The following is a 20583-nucleotide window of genomic DNA, read 5'->3' as shown; positions in this document are numbered from 1 at the left end:
AAGCGCTGCCTGAAGATGGCTTTGCAACGGCTCCTTGCTGCCTGACACCCTCCCGATGATGGGTCGGAGGACGGAGTTGGTGTGCGAGCCGCGGCGCCGGAGGGGAGGACCTTGTGGCCTTGTGGCCCTGGGGCGGGGCTGCCGTACCGCCTCGCCTGTGCATTGGGTCTCGATTCATACATAAATATAGCCGGGGTGGGCTCGCCACACTCCTCTTCCCCCTCCAACTCCCAACCCAGGAAGAGAGGGGGGAAGAGAAATAAGATGGGGGTGGGGGTTGTGTAAAAAAATCCCAGTGAGGTCATTTCAATGAGAGCGCAGGAGGCGATAAGACAAGGTCGACTTTTCCGGCGGAGGCGCAGCCCCTGAGGAGAGAGGTGCCGTACACCGCCAGCCGCGCTACTCGCCCGCAGCAGCTCCCGTCCCCGCCGCCCATCCGGAACCTTGGACAGCTCCGCGGCTCTGGGGCTGCGCTCGCCGCCGGCGCGGCGCTGCGCGGAGCCCGGCTCGGCCCTTCGGCAACGCCCGCCGGCAGCGGATGCGCCGCTCCGCCCCGGCTACCGGCGAAGGAACAAAACTTTGGGGGCTACTTACCGCCGCGGGAGCGCCGGAGGAGGAGGAGGATGCGCGGTTTCCCCGGCTGATCGGGAAGAAAGGATGACCAAGGGAGGATGTGCACCAGCAGCCAGATCATCGGGAGCCTCCTGGTGCTCTCCGTGCTGGAGATAGGGTTAGGGGTGTCCAGCGTGGCCGTGGGGGCGGTCAGTTTCAGCCTGGTCCTCACAGAGCATAAACCTCAGCTGGGAGACTCTTCTCCGGTATGGAGCGGGGTGTGTGTACGTTAGCCATTTCACTCTCTCTTTAACTCTTTATGGTGGTGATCAGACCGTGAGAAGGCATCCCCCTCCGTTCCCTTTTCTCCCCTTCCCTCCCGCGTGTGCATGCTGTGCCGGGAGCCGTCGTCGGGTCCATTTCAAGTGTGCATGGGGTACAGTTTGCATAGTCCTGGGACGAAGGGGGGAGGCGCGGTGGGAGAGATGTATGTGTGTGGTGGGGTGGGGGAGAGAGAGCTCTTCTTTCTCACTTCTTTTCATTTTTCAATTTTGCTGTGAGCAATTGAACTTTCCATGAACCTATTCTTACACCTGGGAAAGCGCGATGCCTTGAGTGGGTCACAGGCCATAGCTTACAATCTTTAAATTGATTGTGAGTTTGGCTTAAAAAAAAGAAAACAAACAGCCCTGTCCCTTGTGGTGAGACTGTTGAAAAGTGTTTTAAGATAATGCCAAGGGTACATCAGCTGAGTTCTGAGCTTTTGGAGGAAAAAGAGAAAGAGGAAATGGGAAGGAAAAGACAAGATATGTTCTCATGATCTGGGCGCTCTCAGCTTCTTGTAAAATGAACAAAAAAATGAAACATCAATAACAGGTTAATAGAAGCAGCATGTTATCACAGAGCATTTCTCACTTCTCAAAATTCTTTCTTATTTTTTCAGTTTAAGAGATGCATGTTTCTAGGAGGAATGTTCCTCCAAATGGTTATTTATATTTATGAAACAAAGAGTAGGAAATACTGAATATTCAGCCCAAACATGAGTGGGCATTTTTTTTAACTCCAAAGCTGGTTTTGGCTAGCTTTGCTTGAGCAGCAGTATTTCTAAAGGGATTATTTGCCTTTCTTGAGATAAGATGGTAAATGAAAAACACTCTTGGTTATTCATCATCACAACCTCCTGTAATTTACAGATTCATTCTGACAAAGTGCTTCATGTAATATTCTGATTGTAAATAATTATTAATTATTGACAACAGTCATAAATATTTTTGGCAGTATATAAGCATACACATAATCCTGCACTGCAGAACAAGTAGGTGAAAAATGAGAATAAAGACCAGATAAGATAAGACTGTGGTCAACAGGTAATGGTATTATCAAAATAATTTCAAAGAGTGAGTTTTTTGATTATTGCTAATGAAAAAAAAAATACCCCAAAATGTGTAAATCTGAAGATTTAATGACCAAGGGCAATATTCTGGGTTTTACTGAAGTCAAAGAGTTTTGACCAGTCAGTGAGATCATTATTTTAGGTAGTGATTGCATTTTGTGACAATGCTATCACAGCTGATACTATTTCATGACGATGCACATTTCCTGCATCATTCATTTTTATGATTTCTGTTACCCCAGAGCTTGTATTAGCAATAGATTAAGATCCTATTACATTAGATGTTGACTCTGAGGACCTTAGTATCAAAGCAAGAGACAGATGTAGGGTAACGAATGTAAGGGAGTATAAGCAAATGACAAACCAAAATTGATTGGTATAACAGGTGGCTGTATCAACATACCAGCAGTCTGGCTGATTTCAAGCTGTTTTTAGGCAGAGTTTTAGAAAGGAATATGACAGAGGAAAATCAATTAATTTTGCAGATGTTTCTAGGAAATTCTTCCCATATGTGAGGGCAGAGGCAGGGAAGGGAACCCAAAGTGACTTGTTTGAAAATGTAACAAGTGGGTGAAGGATGCCCATAACCAGAGCCAGAAGAGACAGTCACCAGCTGCTATGAACTGAGCAAGTAAATGCAGGTTGGGTAGGCAAAGAGAGGCCACAAAGAAACTATAAAGTGGAAGAAAACAGTTTATACCTCATGTAGTAGAGGACATGAGAAATCACAATGGTATGCAGAATGAGCTGACATGGTTACTAAGGCCTACTTACTTTGGCTTGAACTAAAGATCTATGGTCTAAATTCTCACCATTATGGCACCCTCTTTGTACCATTCTAGCAGTTAAAATTGTCTGTTAGGTTGTGTTCTTATGACTAGGGGACTAGCAGGTGAGACAGGACAAGAAAGGGGATAGAGATCTACCATTCCAGGAATGCTTAGGGTAATGGGTAACTAGGTTCAAATTAAAACAACTGAAGAAAGACTTGCTTGCACAATCCTCAGAATTGTCCTGCTGCAGAAATGGCATAAACTACCTTTCCGCTCACTAGATCTTTCACTGAGCTCATATTGTCTTCATTAAAGAATATGTCTTGCATGAAATATGGTGAGGTTTTTTTGTCCAATTCACAGTCTTGAATCAAGGTTTTCCTTTGAGAAGTGAACATTAAGGAAAAGAAAGGGACTTTAAAGTAACAAAGCATACTTTTGACAGGTTAGGATGCAAAACACTGGATTTATGTTGGACAGTGTCGTATCTCCTGTTGTAATTTACCTGGAAATATACTGAAAACTTTTGACCCTGTTCTATCCTTTTATGTGGGTGGAACTCAGCAGAGACCCAAGTTCATACGGAAGTAGATGAAGACAGCATCACCATGGAAACCTTAACCTGAAATCCTAAAATTTGGGCATCTTAAAATCATGCACATTCTATCTCTTGTATTTGCCTCCCCATAATGCTTTACATTTGATGCACATTAGCTCTCTTCTTCAAAGAGTTGTTCTTAGTGCTCACTGTCTCCATTCAACCAGATAATTTACCAAGGTACCTAACTTTAAGCATGTGAATCCCACCCATAGGATTGGAGATACAATTGGAGAAACTACAAGTTTCTAGATTTGTGGTTCGCATTGGAGTTGAGCTAGATCAAGACAGCAAAAGTTGTTTAAAAGTAGCCAACAGAAAACAACTGAAGATATGTCTCACTTCTCAAATCACCTGGAGTCAACTATCCAATTTATTTTACATCAGGTCCAATCTGTTCTTTTTAAAATAGGCCATAAACGCTAAATTGAAAAACAAACAAAAAAAAATCAACAAAACAATAAACCCCCAAATAAACCAAAAATTCAATCCTATGTAAGGTAAGGTAAATGTGGCTTTGATTTCTGATCTTTCTGTTTGTTATGATCATATTCATAGCATCATAGAATCATACTTCACTCCACAGGCTGTACTCAGTGTCTCCCAGATTTCTTTTTAAACAAAATTTTGGGCATATTTCTGCAATCCACCATTCCATTTCAGCTATATAACAAACATAATAATGGTTGCATCAATATCACTATGAGTAGTGACTATGTATTCATACATATGCATATGGCTCTAATTCTCATTTATTCTGCAGTGGTGAACAAATCCTTGCTACAAATGAGATTCTCTCACAGAGAGAGAGAAAAGCCATGTCTTTAGTCAAATATGCCACCTATCTTCAGATGCAAGAGAACCTGATGATTCACTTATGGCTATATCCCTCAAGAATAATAGTTTCTTCCCCTATAAAGACAAATATCTATAGGTATTTGAGAGATCTGCATTCTCTGGGTGTTGATCAGTCTATCTGCCTTTCTGTAGAGGAAGAGATATTATTTCCATGATTTGTGATTTTAGCACAGTGGAAGTCTACCTGCCCACTAAAAATCTGCATTTATAGTTTAGCTACATAAATTTGTTCCAAGTTGGCACTTGAAATATTTGATTTTGATGACCTTTTTTTTTTTTTTACCCAGGATTTGAAGGAAAAGAAAAAGTGTCTGTCAGTATCGAACTCTCCCAGAGCAAGAACATAATTTTAGATTGTTAAATCAATGTTGGTGGCCTAGAATTTTAAAACATTAAATTCTGCATTTAGTTTTACTGCTGCCAAGTTTCCTTTGGAAAGAACAGTCAAATTATTTCTTTTTCTTCCTTATTTTTTTTCAGAAGAGCTCTAAAAAATTCAGTTTATTGTTTAAGATGCAGACAAAATACAGATGTGATCCTACTTTAATTTGACATATGCATTGCATTTTCATCAAACTGACCATATTTCTGGTTGGCTCCTGCTCCTGATTAAATGAATCACAGCACTGCCAGTGCAGTGCACCCCAGTGGAAGCTGGGGAGAGTTCTGTACCTATAGTTGAGGGAGGACGCATCAAGCAGGGAATCTTCTCACCTTGCGTGAAACCAGGACAATTCCCTCCAGTTAAGTGAATTTCTCAGTCTTTCAGTAGGTTTTCTTTATCATTCAGACACTCCAGAAACATAAACCAATCTGGAAGACAGTCTGTCCAAAGGTACTTGTAATTCCTGGGTTGTTTTGGGGAGGATCTGTTGAACATAGACTGACTTAAGCATATACTTAGATGTTTTTTCTGAGGTAAGACTTTAGTTCACCTGAAAGGAATAATCTTTATTAATTTTTGAGACAAAAAAAAATTCATACTCTAAATGTTTTATGTAAAAAAAAAACAACCAAACCAAAAAGCATTATTTACTGCTTATTATTCTGACAGGCCCTAAGCAAGGAAATAAATATCATTATTTTGTGCTGAGAATTTGAGTGCTTTGCCAGACTATCAGAGAATTTTTGAATTACTGATTCAAAGATTTCCAGGTTCAAACACCCACTTTAAAATTTTCTTGATCATTTCTAAAAATCATTTTCCATTTTTAAAGCATCTCTGCAGGCCTAGAACCAGATGAATGGAAACACTAATCACAGGGACTCGGATGGAATTTAAACTGCTTGAATATGGCTTGAATCAGTGGGAACTGCAGCACCACCTGAGCTGATAGGACCAAACAGCACACTACCAGGTCAAGGTATTAGCTCAGATTAGATACTTTTTAACACTATGTCTTACTTCAAATAGCAGAGGCCCCCTCTCAGCATGAGAGATTTGGTGGGACATAGGGTTCAGCTGTGGCAATGCTGTTGCTTCTGGTTCTGGTTCTGGATGAATTGCAGCCTGCTGGACATTCCCGTTTCCACAACCCCTTGCATGGGACAACAATATCTTTAGAAGTTTTCACCCCTCTTTTGCAAAGATTGTGTTTCTCTGTGGAGGTAATGGGCAAACTCACTACCTAGGTTCACATTTTTTACCTGTTGGTATTTTTACCTAGTTTGACATCTTTGTTTTCATGAATGGATTCTGTGCCCTTTATGACTACTCTAAGAAAACTTAATTCTTGTTCTGAAATACTGCCTCGAAGAAGAGTTACAATTAGAGATACTTCCTCTGCTCTGTTCATCCATTAGGGATTTCAGCTTTTTTCTCATCTGGATGGAATTAAAGTAGCAAGATTATTAAATTGAATGGTTCTTTCTAAATATTACTAAATTCAAAATCCTGGGTATTCTCATGACAGTCACATGTTTATACAATTTTAGTGTAAAACTAAACCTGACAAGAGTAGATAGAAGTAAAACTGTTGATTTTGTCCTGATGCTTATTCTTCCAAGTAGAAGATTATTTGAATAGACATGATACACTTGTATTTTCACTGTATTATTATTCAAATTTGGAATATTTTCCCTTCCTCTATTTCATCAGATACATATGGATGACCCAGAACACTGGAAAGCTTTCCACAAAGAGTATGTGGTTTGGGCTTCTTTATCATGAACAGACTAGGGATCAAGTATATTCAACTGGTTTTCTCTACTGTTTTCTTGAGCCTTTCTCCAGAAAGATTTTCTATAGAGGCAGTTTTCATTTTCCAGGGAATTGCACACACTATTGCTTTTGCCTCTTCAAAACAGAAGAAATAAAGGTTTCTTAGAGTCAATATATAAAATAAAAATAGTTCCTTTTCTTCTGCATGATGGAAACCAACAAATCTCTGGCTTTCTGAAAATATAAGTAAAACTGAATCTTTTTTTTCAGACTACCCCCCTTTTTTTTCCAGGAGAAAGTGCAAGAGGTCAAGTCTTCTGTTCCAGAAAATATAAAGTAAGGATGGATCCAAACAATAAAACTTGAATCTGAATTGACATTTCAGCCTCCTTACTGAAATTTCTAGGTATTTTGATCTGAGGTTTTGTTTCAAGCCCATATTTAATATAAAGTAAATTAAAGCAGGCTCAAAATAAACCTTCTCCTTTTCTGGGAGGTCTTTGGTTCCAAAGTTCAATAGACCAAAAGATAGATTTTCAAATATGCATATTGAACATAAACAGGCACAGTTGCAGCATGAATGTCAAAGACTCCAGAGAAAAACAGACACTACTGTATCACCTTAAAATCACACCAGTGCTATCAGAGGGACTCTGACTCTGCTAGGTCTCTGGCAAATCCTTACTGAAAGAGGAACTGAGGCACACACAGCCCCCTGAGTCTTTAAGTAGCCTTTGTGCTTTGTAGTATCTTCTTTGACGTTTTTACCAATCGCCTAAAACTGATTCTGCCTGTATTTATTATTGGATTATACATAAAGTCCCTACCTCCTTTGCTAGTCTTGATATGAAACATCATGTAGCGTAGGAGGTATGAATAAGTCTGAAATCAAAAAGTAACCCCAGATGCAATGGGGACTGGTTGTAAAGAGTGAACTATGAGATTTTGGACCTTTAGCCTCATGGTTTTTCTAATGAAAAATAATTAAAACAAAAGTCCAGCAGTGAAGTATCTGTTTCTATAACAGAATAATTGCAGTTAGTTCCCTCTTGAGTTCTTTAACTAAAGGACACCTTATTCCTTGTGTATATGTATAAATATTGCATATGTACAGAGAGAGATAATACACACAGGGTATATATACAGGCCCTGACACAGTAAAATATTATCATAGAATCACAGAATCATAGATTATCTCCAGTTGAAAGGAACCCATAATTCCCTACCAAGTCCAACTCCATGTTCCTCGCAGGACCCCCTAACACTAAATTATATGACCAAAAGTGTCATCCAGACACTCCTTGAACCCCCACAGTCTTGGTGCTATGATCGCTTTCCTGGGAAGCCTGTTCCAGTAACCAACCACTCTCCCAGTTGAAGAACCTCTTCCTAATGTCCAACCTGAACTTTTCCTGATGCAGCTTCATTCCATTTCCATGGGTCCTATAGTTGGTCACCAGAGGGAGGAGATCAACACCTACTCCTCCGCTTGAGGAAGGTGTAGACTGCAGTGAGGGCACCCCTCAGCCTTCTCTTCTCCAAGCTGAACAAACCAAGACCTCATCTGTTCCTCATAAGTTTCCCTTAAGGCCTTTCATCATCTTGGTCACTGTTCTCTGGACACACTCTAATAATTTCATGCCCTTCTTATATTTGAAGCACCCAAAACTACACACAGTACTTGAGGTGGGGCAGCACCAATGCAATATATTGTGGGTTAATCCCTCAACTGGCTAGCTGTGCTGTGCTTGATGCACCCTTGGACACTGTTGGTCTTTTTGGCTGAAAGGGCACACCATTGTCTTTTCAACTTATCATCAAGCCAGATCCTCAGATCTCTTTTCATGGGGCTGTCTCCATCCTTTTTTCCTGCAATATTTATGTATAAGAAGGATTACCTCATTCTAGGTGCAGAATCTGGCACTTTCTCTTATTTAATTTCATATGGTTGGTGATTGCCCACCTCTGCAGTCTATCCAGATATCTCTGTAAGGCCTCTCTACTTTTGAGGGTGTTCACAGCTCCTCCTAGTTTACTATCATTGGCAAACTTACTTAATGTACATTCAACTCCTGTGTCCAGATCTTTACTCCACTTAGTCCTTCAGATACTTTGACAACTATGGAATATAGTAGTCACCCCTTGTTTTTGAGAAGCCAGTACCTTAGGGCCTGCAGATTAGCTCTTTCACTATTCTTTGGATTTCAACTGCGAAATACCTTTGGTAATATATAAGTATATGGCACTACATAATGGTGGTTTGGAAGGATGCATTTTCTGTCCTCGAAAAACACTAAGGAACAGCAAAACTGCCAAAACTGGTGGGTTCTAATGCTGAGTGAATCTGTAATTTGCATGTTGCTCCTTTGGTCATATGCAAAGCTACTATAACTTGTCAACTGCATTCCCTTCTGTCTAGCAAAACTGTACAGTGGAAATAGAAAGTCTTCTTCAATTGAAAACAGTGGTAAAAAAAATTCATTGACTCTCACAGGATCAGAATTAGAGCATCCTTGAAGAGATGGGTGACCTATTATTTCAGCTTTGAAGGTAAATCATCAACACCACAGCTTTGTAAACTAGTTAACATGCACTTATTACAAGTTGAAACTAGCTTTGATAGTATCTTCCACGTCCTTTCATTAAGCTCTGCAGAACTCATTAATTTTTCTCTATACAAAATTCTCCTTTCAATGTTATTCAATCACTACAAAAAGAAATTATGTTATTAATCATCTGCTTTATCAAGTCTGACAGAAGAGAACATAATTATAGTGAAATATTTGCCTTTTTTTTTTTTTTTTAGTTTTCTGCATTAATGCTGAGAAATACAAAACGTTACGTGTGAAAATCTGAAGCATGCCTTCAGTTGAAATCAATCTGCAATAGCACAACTGGGAGTGAAACTCCAAAACCTCACAGAAACCTTGAGTGAAAACTTACGATTCAGGATTGATATTTCTGAACTGAAATCTCTCCTTCCTGTCAGAAAGGGGTAGAGGAAGCCCTGCCTATTGGCTTGAAGCCCTACCTGTTGGCTTTTTGATTGTTTTTCCAATAGGTGAGCTGTAGTAGCAAGTACCAATTGTATGTCCTGGTATGTCCTGATCCATTCAGCACCATGGTCTACATGACCCAGCCCTCTCCATAATCAGACTGGTATGAAGTTCACATCCCATGCTTAGTGTAGAAGTAAGTAATATACAAAATTTATCCATATTCATCGTGTGCAACTGATTCAATGGACCTAAGAGTAAAAATATATGTTAAGGTTTATTCTTAGCTATATGCATGAACTACTTTAGTTGGAGGGAGATAAACTATGTAGTAAAGCACCACCTCAAATGAGATACTGAAGTTTCAAAATTCTGGAGAGTAAATGTGAGGTGCAGGCAATATATTACAAGGATCCTGAAATCCTGAATGATGTACAGAAACTGCATAATTTTTTTTTTTTCTTATGTAACAGTCAGGTCTGTTCGGTGATTTAACCCTAAATCAAGGTCAAGCAGGGCCTTTTGCTAGAATCACCACCTCCATGCAGAATGAATGTGGGAAAATCCATTTTCAAAGCTATAAAATTAAGTCCCAGTAAGGGCATAGGGTTAGATTTACTGAAAATAAGAAGCACAGATTTCTTTAATAAAGAAGTTCATGAAGTATCAAAGACATCTTCTGACACTATTATAAACACCTGGAGAAGGCTTTACTGCTTTCATCCCACTGCTTTAATTCCTACCACAACTGCTTCCTCAGGGACTACCTTCTTACTCCCTCATTAAAAGTTTTTGTTCAGGGACAAAGAGACGTTCAGAGAATGTCATCCATCTTCGATGCAGGTCACTAAAAAGCATTAACATCATTGTTAGGGATGTTTCTGGTTTTGTTAATTAGCTTTTTTAATGCTTGATGCAACAATTAGTACATCAGCTTGTGAAAGGGAACTACATGAAAAGGTCCAGATACCTTCATACAAAGTGAGCTATGTAGAAAAAGGTTTTCCTGCATGCTCAGTGTAGCTGCACTCGTACTTTACACCTACACCGACAGAGGTGAATGAATTGCATTCTTGCCCAGAGTTCCAACAATCCATGTATGATCCCTTGGTGGTTCAGATGGTAGGATCGGGGCATTAAGTACATCAACAGCTTGAAAGTAGGTGATTTGGATCACTGACTAAAACTTGCTAAACTTATCTAAACAAACCCCAAAAGAGTAAAAAGTCATCTTTTGCTTGCAACATTGATTTTGTTTTGTTTTGAGGGTTTTTTTTTCATATTTTGTTTACCCAAGCAGCTTAAAAGTAGGTGTTTTTTTTTTCTTTTTGTATGAGTAATCATCTTTAATCCGGCTTCTCATTCCAGTTTCTTCTTCTCAGATAAGTGTGTTTATGGTTCAGTTATAGCTTCCTGAAATATAAGGTTTGTGATAAAAATGCTGACAACTGTAACCACTGCCTAACCTACTGTTGTGGTCAGCACTAGAGCATTTCAGCAGCATTTAAACTTGAGACCATAAATGATGAAATAACTGTTGTTTTGTTTTTGCTTTTTCTTTCTTTGCAGTTTCTGCTTTGTGGCATATGTGGAATATTGTGCGCCAAAAAAAAATCTGGACTTGTTGTAAGTTTTTCCACTGCATATACAATACCTAAGTATACATAGAAAGGCATACTTATCTAACCTGAAATACTTCTACTGCGGGCTTTCTGTGTCCAAGTGTTTCTGATAAAAAGTCTGTACAATTGCAACTCGGCAGTCCAAAAAAGCAATCAGCACTTTGCATTAATCAAACACACAAGGCAGTTCTGAAATGGCCTATTTGGGTCATACCTCTTTAAGCCATGCATTCCTACATATCCTAGTGTGGATAAACTTGGATGGAAAAACATATGACAGAAATTTATTCCAAGTCAATAATAAGTTAGAATAGTCAGGGTTGGAAAGGACCTTAAGATCATCTAGTTCCAACCCCCCTGCCATGAGCAGGGACACCTCACACTAAAGCATGTCATCCAAGGCTCTGTCCAACCTGGCCTTGAATGCCGCCAGGGATGGAGCATTCACAACCTCCCTGGGCAACCCATTCCACTGCCTCACCACCCTAACAGGAAAGAATTTCTTCCTTATATCCAATGTAAACTTCACCTGTTTAAGTTTTAACCCATTACCCCTTGTCCTATCACTACAGTCCCTAATGAAGAGTCCCTCCCCAGCATCCTCATAGGCCCCCTTCAGATACTGGAAGGATGCTGTGAGGTCCCCACGCAGCCTTCTCTTCTCCAGGTTGAACAGCCCCAACTTTCTCAGCCTGACTTTATAGGGGAGGTGCTCCAGTCCCCTGATCATTCTCGTGGCCCTCCTCTGCACTTGGTCCAACAGTTCTGTGTCCTTTATATGTTGAGGACATCAGAACTGCACACAATGCTCCAAGTGAAGTCTCACGAGAGCAGAGTAGAGGGGCAGGATCACCTCCTTCAACCTGCTGGTCACGCTCCTTTTGATGCAGCCCAGTTGGCTTTCTGGGCTGCGAGCACACACTGAAGCCAGCTCATGTTCATTTCCTCATCAACCAACACCTCCAAGTCCTTCTCCGCAGGGCTGCTCTGAATCTCTTCTCTGCCCAACCTGTAGCTGTGCCTGGGATTGCTCCGACTCAGGTGTAGGACCTTGCACTTGGCATGGTTAAACTTCATAAGGTTGGCATCAGCCCACCTCACAAGTGTGTCAAGGTCCCTCTGGATGGCATTCCTTCCCTCCAGGGTATCAACTGAGCCACACAGCTTGGTGTCATCAGCAAACTTGCTGAGGGCGCACTCAATCCCACTGTCCATGTCACTGACAAAGATGTGGAACAAGACTGGGCCCAACACCCCTGAGGTTCACCACTCGTTACTGGTCTCCAGCCGGACATTGAGCCATTGACCACAACTCTTTGTGTGCGGCCATCCAGCCAGTTCTTTATCCACTGAGTGGTCCACCTATCAAATTGATGTCTCTCCAATTTAGTGGCAAGGATGACATGTGGGACAGTGTCGAATGCTTTGCACAAGTCGAGGTAGATGACATCAACTGCTCTACCCCTGTCCATCAGTTCTGTAGCCCCATCATAGAAGGCCACCAAATTGGTCAGGAGGATTTCCCCTTAGTGAAGCCATGCTGGCTGTCACCAAGCACCTTGTTGTTTTTCATGTGCCTTAGCATGCCTTCCAGGAGAATCTGCTCCAAGATTTTGCCAGGCACAGAGGTGAGACTGACTGGTCTGTAGTTCCCTGTATCATCCATTTTCCCCTTCTTGAAAATGGGGGTTATATTTCCCTTTTTCCAGTCATCAGGAACTTCACCTAACTGCCATGATTTTTCAAATATGATGGACAGTGGCTTAGCAACTTCATTCACCAGCTTCTTCAGGACCCACAGAGGATTTCCTCAGGTCCCATGGACTTGCACATGTTCAGGTTCTTAAGATGGTCTTGAACCAGATCCTCTCCTACAGTGGGCCTAGGGTCTTCATTCTCACAGTCCCTGTGTCTGCCTTCCAAGACTTGGGTGGTGCGGTCAGAGCCTTTGCCAGTGAAGACCGAGGCAAAGAAGTCATTGAGAACCTCAGCCTTCTCCAAATCCAGGGTAGCCAGTTCTCCCTTTAGCTTCTGGAGGGGGCCTACTTTGTCCCTAGTCTGTCTTTTATTCGCTACATACCTACAGAAGTTCCTCAATAATGTCACTGGATTGTATCTTCTGTCCTTCAGAAGCCACCAGTGGGCTGCCACATCAGCGAGGCTACTGTCAAAGTTTGATTTTAGATATCATAGCTGTTCACTGAATAAGTTCTTTTTGCAACCAGAATCACATATAAGCCAGTTTTAAAGTGTTGGTGGATGTTTTCTGTCTCTTCTAAGAATCAGAAGTGCAGTAATTTTTCTGACTGCTGAAAAACAGTGTTATTACTTCACAAGTCGTAGCAGAAGTTCATGTTAAATACATGATCCTATTTTAAGTGATATCTGGTGCAATTTTCTGCCAGCTTGATTATTCCACCATATACAGATGGAAGTCACATAAAACCAGCATAAGTGTGAAGGGAATCAAGATCTCTCTCAGATAATTTCTGAATATCACTGAGTTATCCTAACCCTGTTACAATGTCAATCTCATTTCTTAAAGTATATGGACCATATGCAGTTTCTAGAAGCTGACTGTCTCATGGTCTCATAAAATAATCACTTCCCAGTGGACTGCAGCATATAGTCTGAATGCCATATGCCTGACAAAACTCTTATCCCAGTTATGTACAGAAGTGATCTTTAAGGCTTCATAAATTTTTCTTACCACAGTAGAGAAGTATATACACAAAGCCATATTGAGTGACATCAAGGACCCATCTAGATCTACATCTGACAGGCCAGCAGTTTCAAAGGAAGTGAGTAAGACAATAGTTTAGCAGTACCTTCATAATAAAGGTCTTTTGCTCTTGAGTCATTTATGGCTCAAGGACATTGTGAACCAAGGTGGCATCTTTTTGATTAAAGTGTTAGGAGGTCTTCAAACATATCTCATTAACCACAGCCTGTATCACATCCTTCTAAAGTTTCCAGAAACATTTTAACCAAGTTAAAAAAAACAAGCAAACTATCACATAGTCAGCACACTGACCTTCTGTAAGATTTCGTTGCTTCTCTTGCTTCTTTGTCTAGCACGTTCACCTTGAACACTTTTGAAGTCCTCACAAAAGCTGTAGAAAGCCTTCAAACTGCTCTCTGACTGAACAACTTAGAACTGAACAGGAGGTAGAGTCAGATGGCACACAAACCAAGAGAGATTCACTGAAAATGCATGAGGCATTCACCCCTGAGGAATGGTGAGAAACTGCACAAGGGAAAATTATGACATATTCTGTCATGATATAGTTTTGGATTAATTGCTAGAAATCAAAAGATTTGTGTCCTACTAGTCCTTCCATTGACTAAACTCATGACAAACTCATTCTACCCAACTTTATCTTACATGCAACATCAATCTTAACTCTAGTACACCAGAAGGTATTGTATTCCCTTGGAGCTCCGCAGGAGCTGAGAAAGTTAAAAATGAGTGTCTGTGCAGTGTTTTACAGACCATGATGCTGTTGAAACATTGAATTATGGTTAGTCTCATTTTTCATATGAATGAATCTGTCTCTGAAAAATGTTACTATGACATAACCTCTCTCATCTTTCCTGACAGATGATACTTTTTTCTGCCTGTTGCATCTGTGGACTAATCGGAGGAATCTTAAATTTTCAATTTCTTCGTGCTCTGACAAAGAAGTCGTCTGCTCTTTATTCTTTGCATCTTGCCTCCATGTCTCTTGCATGCATTGGAATTGGTGGTTGCACCCTTTCTTCATGGCTCACTTGTCGGCTAGCCAGCTATGAACAAAGGCGAATGTTCTCAGAAAGAGAACATTCATTGCATCACTCCCATGAAATGGCAGAAAAAGTGAGTTGCAAGTCCTCCCTTACTTGTTTCGCTTCTCCTAAAATGCTACTGTATGTGTTAACATTTACAATGGGCAAGAGATGTGCTCAGTTTTCAGTTTTATATAAAAGCTTCTGGGAAATGAAATGCTGCCATTCTGTGTAAGCTTTATTATGTTGCATTATACAGAGCTATTTTTAGGTAGTGGATATTTGCAGTACGTCCATTTCAATGAAGTACATCCATTTTCAACATAATTCCATCATATAGCTATTCAAGGGTTTAGCTGCTAAATATAGCACTTCATAAATAATGTGAAACTTTATTAATATGGTTATCATGTATTGTACTGTGAAAAAGCACAGAAGGCTTTCTGTAACCACATCATTGCACGCTTCCAGGATTTAATTGTCTTCCTCTCCTAACTACTCAGCTTATAAAGTAGGTTATTTAAACACAAAAGCCACAGTTCACAAGCCTGGATGACTAAACCTAAGTACCTAAGGGCATATTTAGATACCTAAATGAAACTGGTCTGATTTGCAGCACCACTGAGCATTTACTGCCTTTCTCTGTTAAAAATAAGCTTATCAAGGTGTCTAGGTCTATGTTTAGGTTCTGAAACTTAAGCTCCTGAAACTACGCAAATAGGGTCAGAAAATTAATTTAGTAGAATTCTTGAAATCAGCTCATTGGATTTACAGATCTGTCCAATATTTGAGGAGTAAAATTTTAACTGACACCCTGTGCTTTACATTTGGACTTTGTATGCAATGACTTTCATTTGAGAAATGAGTAGAGAAGGGAACAAAAGTCAAGTGGACTGCCCAACTGAACTTCCAAGTGCAAGTTTGCATTACAGTTAAATTCAACTGTCTGTATCATATCTTCTGAATAGCAGATTGAGGATTAATTCACTCAGAATGTAGAATGCTTCCAGATTCTCTGACAAAACATGACATAGCAGTTAATATTCCATGAAGTAAAAAATTACTTGCCACTATCCTTTGGTTTCTTAACCGTCATGAGACTCCAAGTAGAAACATAAAATGAATTTACCTTAGATGTATGAAATGTAGTTTTAAAAGTTTAATAGTACAGGCTAAAACTATAACACAGAGTGATAAAATCAAGAGAAGAGATACATTTCTCACTCTCATTTTAAAAAGAAGCAGAATTCTAGTCAGCTATGTAGGCAAGTATGACTATTATCTTACAGATGGTAGGTTAGATCTTACTTTTCAAAGAGGCTCTTTCCTCAACAAAGACAAAGATGAAGCCCATTTGAAATAAAAAGAGAAACTAAGAAAGAAATGGCCTGGGAAGAAAAACACCTGCCAACCCTACCAATTTGGGCTGAAGATGACCAAGTATAGCAGCAGTTCGCTGCCTCCTTTCCTGGACTGTTTTAACCTACTGAGCTTTTAGACACATACTAGAGAGGACTGCCAGATGCCCACTTATCTTGGGTGACAGGCCATGATGCATGTGCAGAGCAATCCTATGGCACATGCTCAGTGAATGTGGGATGTGCCCCACCAATGGAGGACTTCGTGCAAGTGTGTTGTAGATTCAAGTATGCATGTGTAGATGGTCTGATCTGGGACTTCTTAGACCTATATACAACCTGTGGACTGCCTGCTGCTAGCGGGTTTGAGTACATTAGCACAAGTCATGCCCCTAAAAATTAATGAAGACTACTTAAAAACTTACATTAAATTAGGCCCTGATGTAGAAAATGGCTTTAGAATGTTTTATGTATAAGACTATTTTATGTATTTATACTAAATAGATATACAGTAATATAGACATGTACTGCATGTGCATTTATTTGTGCTATATTTATTGTATAATTGTTATATTTATATTAGAGGTTGAGGGGTATTGAAATAACCGACCTGCCCAGCTGCCCGGTGGTTCCCCCGACACCAGAGTTACCTCCAAGGTACGCTGAACACTAGGGAGCTACCATGTTGTTATGTCACTTCAGGAAGGGCCACCTCTAAGAGGAAGTCATAGTTTCAGCTAATCAAAGTTGGCTGATGCTGTGATGCCACTCTGAGTCAGGAATGGTGCTTCCAGGTAGTGACATAATTCCAAGTGGTGAATGCTGCAGTCTGGAAGTAAGTTGAGTATTTAAAATATTCATCCTAGTAAAAGATCCAAATGCTCCTATTTGGATGTGCAATCATTGACTCACTCTGCTTCTAACCTGTGTACTCCTCCATTTCTTGAATTCAGCAACATTTTTTAATTTATTAATACATTTATTTTTGTAAATAGAAATACTGGGGAATATAAATGGTTTTCAATATTTTCTGAAACTATGATGATATACTAATAGTTGATGTCTCCAGAGGATTCAAGTGACGAAGCTGACAAAAGGAAACTTACATGTACTTGCAAGTAGTCTTCTGACAGATCAATACTATTAACATGTATCTGACTGATAGTTAATATTAAATGGCTTTGGTATTCCTGGTCTCTTTCCTAGCTGACTGATATCTTCAGCGTAGATCCAATAATGGCAACAAAGGCTTAAGCACCTATAAATAAGCAAAACATAGTGCCTTGTTTCAGAGCAGATAACCCCCAAACTGGGATTCAGAGTTCGGTATTAGGTAAGATTGTTCCTCTTCAGTATATGAGAATGCTGCAAGGCACCATACAAAAAATCCAGCACCATCATCTGGCAAAAGAAGAGGTGGGTGGCTGAAAACACTCAAAATTTGGTAACTTTAAGTATCTTATTTTGTCTGAAATTTATGCTTGTCACAAGAGTATTAATTGGCAAGGCTACTTGGGTTGATGGCCCTATGTTTACTTTGTAAAGAGGAATAGGGCATCCTTTCTTCAAAAAACTGTAGAGGGAATAATTAAGTCTTGTAATCTACTTTAAAATGTAGCAGGTAGCACATGAGGGAGAAGGCACCAGTGCTTCCATCTTATGCTAAACTCTAAGTTCTGGTCTCTGCCTCCCAAAGTATTTATAAATCAAACATTATGTATTAAAAGAAGAGAGAGAAAGAGTCAGACTACAAATAATGATCCGGTTCCAGAATTTCTGCTCTTTACCAAGAATCTCAGCTGCTATTCTATAGTCAGGCTCTTTCTGTCTTTCTCTCTGTTTAGCCCAATGAATCTTGCTTTACTTTCTTCATAGTAATTTCCACAAGAAGGAGGACAAACAAATCCTTTTTCTTCAACATTTTCTCCAACTGTACCTAGAAGGTAGAAAAGGTGAAATTAATCTTTTCATGCAGAGAAGAGCTTTTGGTTCTCGTGCAAATATTTTAGAACAAGTCCAACAGTGGCACCTCTCCCTCATCTACCTGAATTTTTAAAAGAATAGAAAAACTGCATTGTTATGTGCCCATTCTTCTTGGCATAGCTGGATGTTCTCTGTGATCTGTCATTGGACATAGGTAATAGATCATTTCTGCATCCAAATTCAGTGTGGTATGAAATAAGCCTAAAACCATTCAGAATAAGGCACTTCTGAGTATAAACCACACGTGGCTTAGCAGCCTTCAAGGTCAGGGGACTGCTTAATTAATATAGCTGTCTCCCAGCAAACAAATCTTCGTTTAGGTGCTTTAGGATTCTGACTCATGATCAGGTCAGTTTACTCGAGGATGACTCATCTGCCACTTGGGCAGCAATTGCTGAACTGCTAAAAATGGTAGTCCAGCATATTCAGTGCAAAACAAAATCAGTTTCATCCCAAACCCCTTAGATCCTGTTTGGATTTAAACCTACTTCCTAAATGTCTACCCCAGCTAGCATCAAATGGCATCTGTTCGTAGCATGTCAGCACAGAAAAAGGTTTGAATGGAAGCAAACACTTAATTACCATCTTCTTCCTTTATAGATTAGCATGCAAGCTTGATTTGATGCACTTTCAAAGGACAATGCCACAAAACTTGCACAGATGCCATCAATGCTGTATATGTGGTCTGAGAGTAATGTCCAACTCATTCAGTATCAATGGGTCTATCAGCTTTCAAATGTATTTAATTTATATAGGAAGAAGTATGAGTTCTTTTTTTACAGTGAGATTTATCAAGCCAAATAAAAGTTGCAAAGTTTTTTCTGAATGTTTGAAATTTGGAGTTTGTTAATTATTTTTTTTTTTACAAACTCATCTAATTGAATTTCAAAAACCATAACATAATTGTAATATTGATCAGTCTTTTCTGTTCTTGTTCCAGGAAATGACAGACAACCTAAGCAATGGTGGCCCACATCTGATTTATAACGGAAGTATATATTAAGAGATATTTAAAAGTTCCATGGAAAGAAATGGGTTCAGAACTTTCTTCAGGAAAGAAATATAGACTCCAAGAAAATAGAATTATCTTAGCTTTTATGGCTCCAATGTTACAACTGCAGAACAGGACAGTTGCATTTTCCTTTTAGAAACATGTTCAAAATTTGTCTCCTAAACATTTTGAGGATATACAGTATTTATTAATTTCCTGGCTACTCTCTGTTTTTAATTTTTTTTTTTTTGTCTGAATAACTTTTCATAATTCTGTCAGTATTTGAAACAGACTTCTCAAGACTCTTCTTCTCAAAAAGACTCAAAACCAAGGAAAAAAATAATCAAACGGCTACATTTAGCCTGTCACAGCATTTCTAAAGAGAAGAGAGCAGAGGAAGGATGGCTCAGGGGAATCTTTTTCTCCTCCCCACTTAACAGCATCTGGTGTAATATGATGGTGTCAGATCATCTGGCATGGTACCAGCAACACATCTGCACAGTCCTTCTCCCCAGCCAGCCTCAATTTTCCCAGTAGATCCTATCAAAAGAGAGTGCAAATTACTCTTCCAAAAGGCTCCCATTTCACATTCAGAGTGTAAATGAAGTGTGCTGAAAACACCACCAATGTCTTTGTTTTGAAAGACAGAATGCTCTAAGAATGCCATAAATCAAAATCTCAACAATGCCTTGTTGTAAAGAAATTGTAAATATTTCCAATTTGTGAAGTATATTTCGTAATTTGTTCATAAAAGATAACAAATAAAATGAAATCTAAACCACAGATTTTAGAGAGTTCTTCTCGGGGGTTTCCTCATTAGAAAAATCCTGCAAAGATGAACTTGATTGCAGTTTTGCAGAACGCATTGAAATGTTTCTAAAGGGGGGAAGCAAACGCAGAAAGGAGAAAAATGAAGCCTGAACTAAAGCATAGTCAAGGTCAGAACACACTGGCAAGGCCTGCCCACCCACAATAGTTTGGGGTCTGTTAGAGCAGCGTATATGTTAAAGAAGCAGCTTTAATTGACCCCAAACTTTATTGTAAGACCTCCAGGCTCATATAGCTGTGAAAAATAGAAGATGTAATCTGTAACAGAACATATACAGAATAATATTAATATCAAACATTAAAATAAAATCACTCATATCTTACATAGTGAGTCTTTGATTGTGCTGTAAAGCCCAGCACTTCATCATGAGCTTGAGATGTGAGCATTGATGACTAGCAACATTTGGTGATTTATACCCACGTCCTCAGACAAGTGTGAATAGAGTCTTTTTGTTATTTAAGCCATGCTATAAAATCCTCTAGAAATTACATTAAATTGTTTTGTGAATCTGTATGCTATAAAATGATCTTTATTTTAATTACTTTAGGATTTTCTAAATCTGTAAGGGAGTTTCCCATCTAATTACAACATACGAAACATCATCACTGTGATTTAAGTCTTTCCAACTTCATGCAAATTAATTGGCTGGTTAAGCTTGGAAGTCAAAAACTGGTCCACCTTCTAAGGCTTCTCTTCACTCACCT

The 20583-nt window shown here is 39.6% G+C and overlaps 1 protein-coding gene across 5 annotated transcripts; it reads left to right on the top strand.

Moving 5' to 3' along the window:
* The first annotated feature begins 497 nt into the window (after positions 1-497).
* On the top strand, positions 498-19134 carry TMEM196 (transmembrane protein 196). 5 transcript variants are annotated; one of them, XM_057406224.1, is made up of 5 exons: positions 498-818; positions 10901-10957; positions 14555-14809; positions 16660-16733; positions 19000-19134. In XM_057406224.1, exons 1-5 carry the CDS (start codon positions 672-674, stop codon positions 19004-19006), a joined length of 540 nt encoding a protein of 179 aa, XP_057262207.1. In that variant the 5' UTR covers positions 498-671; the 3' UTR covers positions 19007-19134. The 5 variants fall into 5 exon arrangements, with proteins under 5 accessions (XP_057262207.1, XP_057262206.1, XP_057262205.1 ...); XM_057406223.1 differs by having other exon boundaries at positions 498-830; XM_057406222.1 differs by having other exon boundaries at positions 498-836.
* Positions 19135-20583: the final 1449 nt, after the last annotated feature.

Source organism: Pezoporus wallicus, unplaced genomic scaffold (genome assembly GCF_028554395.1).
Source record: "Pezoporus wallicus isolate ANWC-B61680 ecotype Strahan unplaced genomic scaffold, APGP_CSIRO_Pwel_v1 contig_5879, whole genome shotgun sequence".
In the NCBI taxonomy this organism is placed as follows: Eukaryota; Metazoa; Chordata; class Aves; order Psittaciformes; family Psittacidae; genus Pezoporus; species Pezoporus wallicus.
Note: the sequence above shows the minus strand (reverse complement) of the source record. Positions and strands in the feature narration are given on the sequence as shown.

Excerpts from the sequence above, each read along its gene's own strand:
- TMEM196 (XM_057406222.1), top strand. The coding sequence starts at position 672 with ATGTGCACCAGCAGCCAGATCATCGGGAGCCTCCTGGTGCTCTCCGTG. Across the intron at positions 837-10,900 it reads CGGTATGGAGCGGGGTGTGT|TTTCTGCTTTGTGGCATATG; the intron begins GTACGTTAGCCA and ends CTTTCTTTGCAG. Across the intron at positions 14,810-16,659 it reads CCCATGAAATGGCAGAAAAA|AGGTTGAGGGGTATTGAAAT; the intron begins GTGAGTTGCAAG and ends TATTTATATTAG.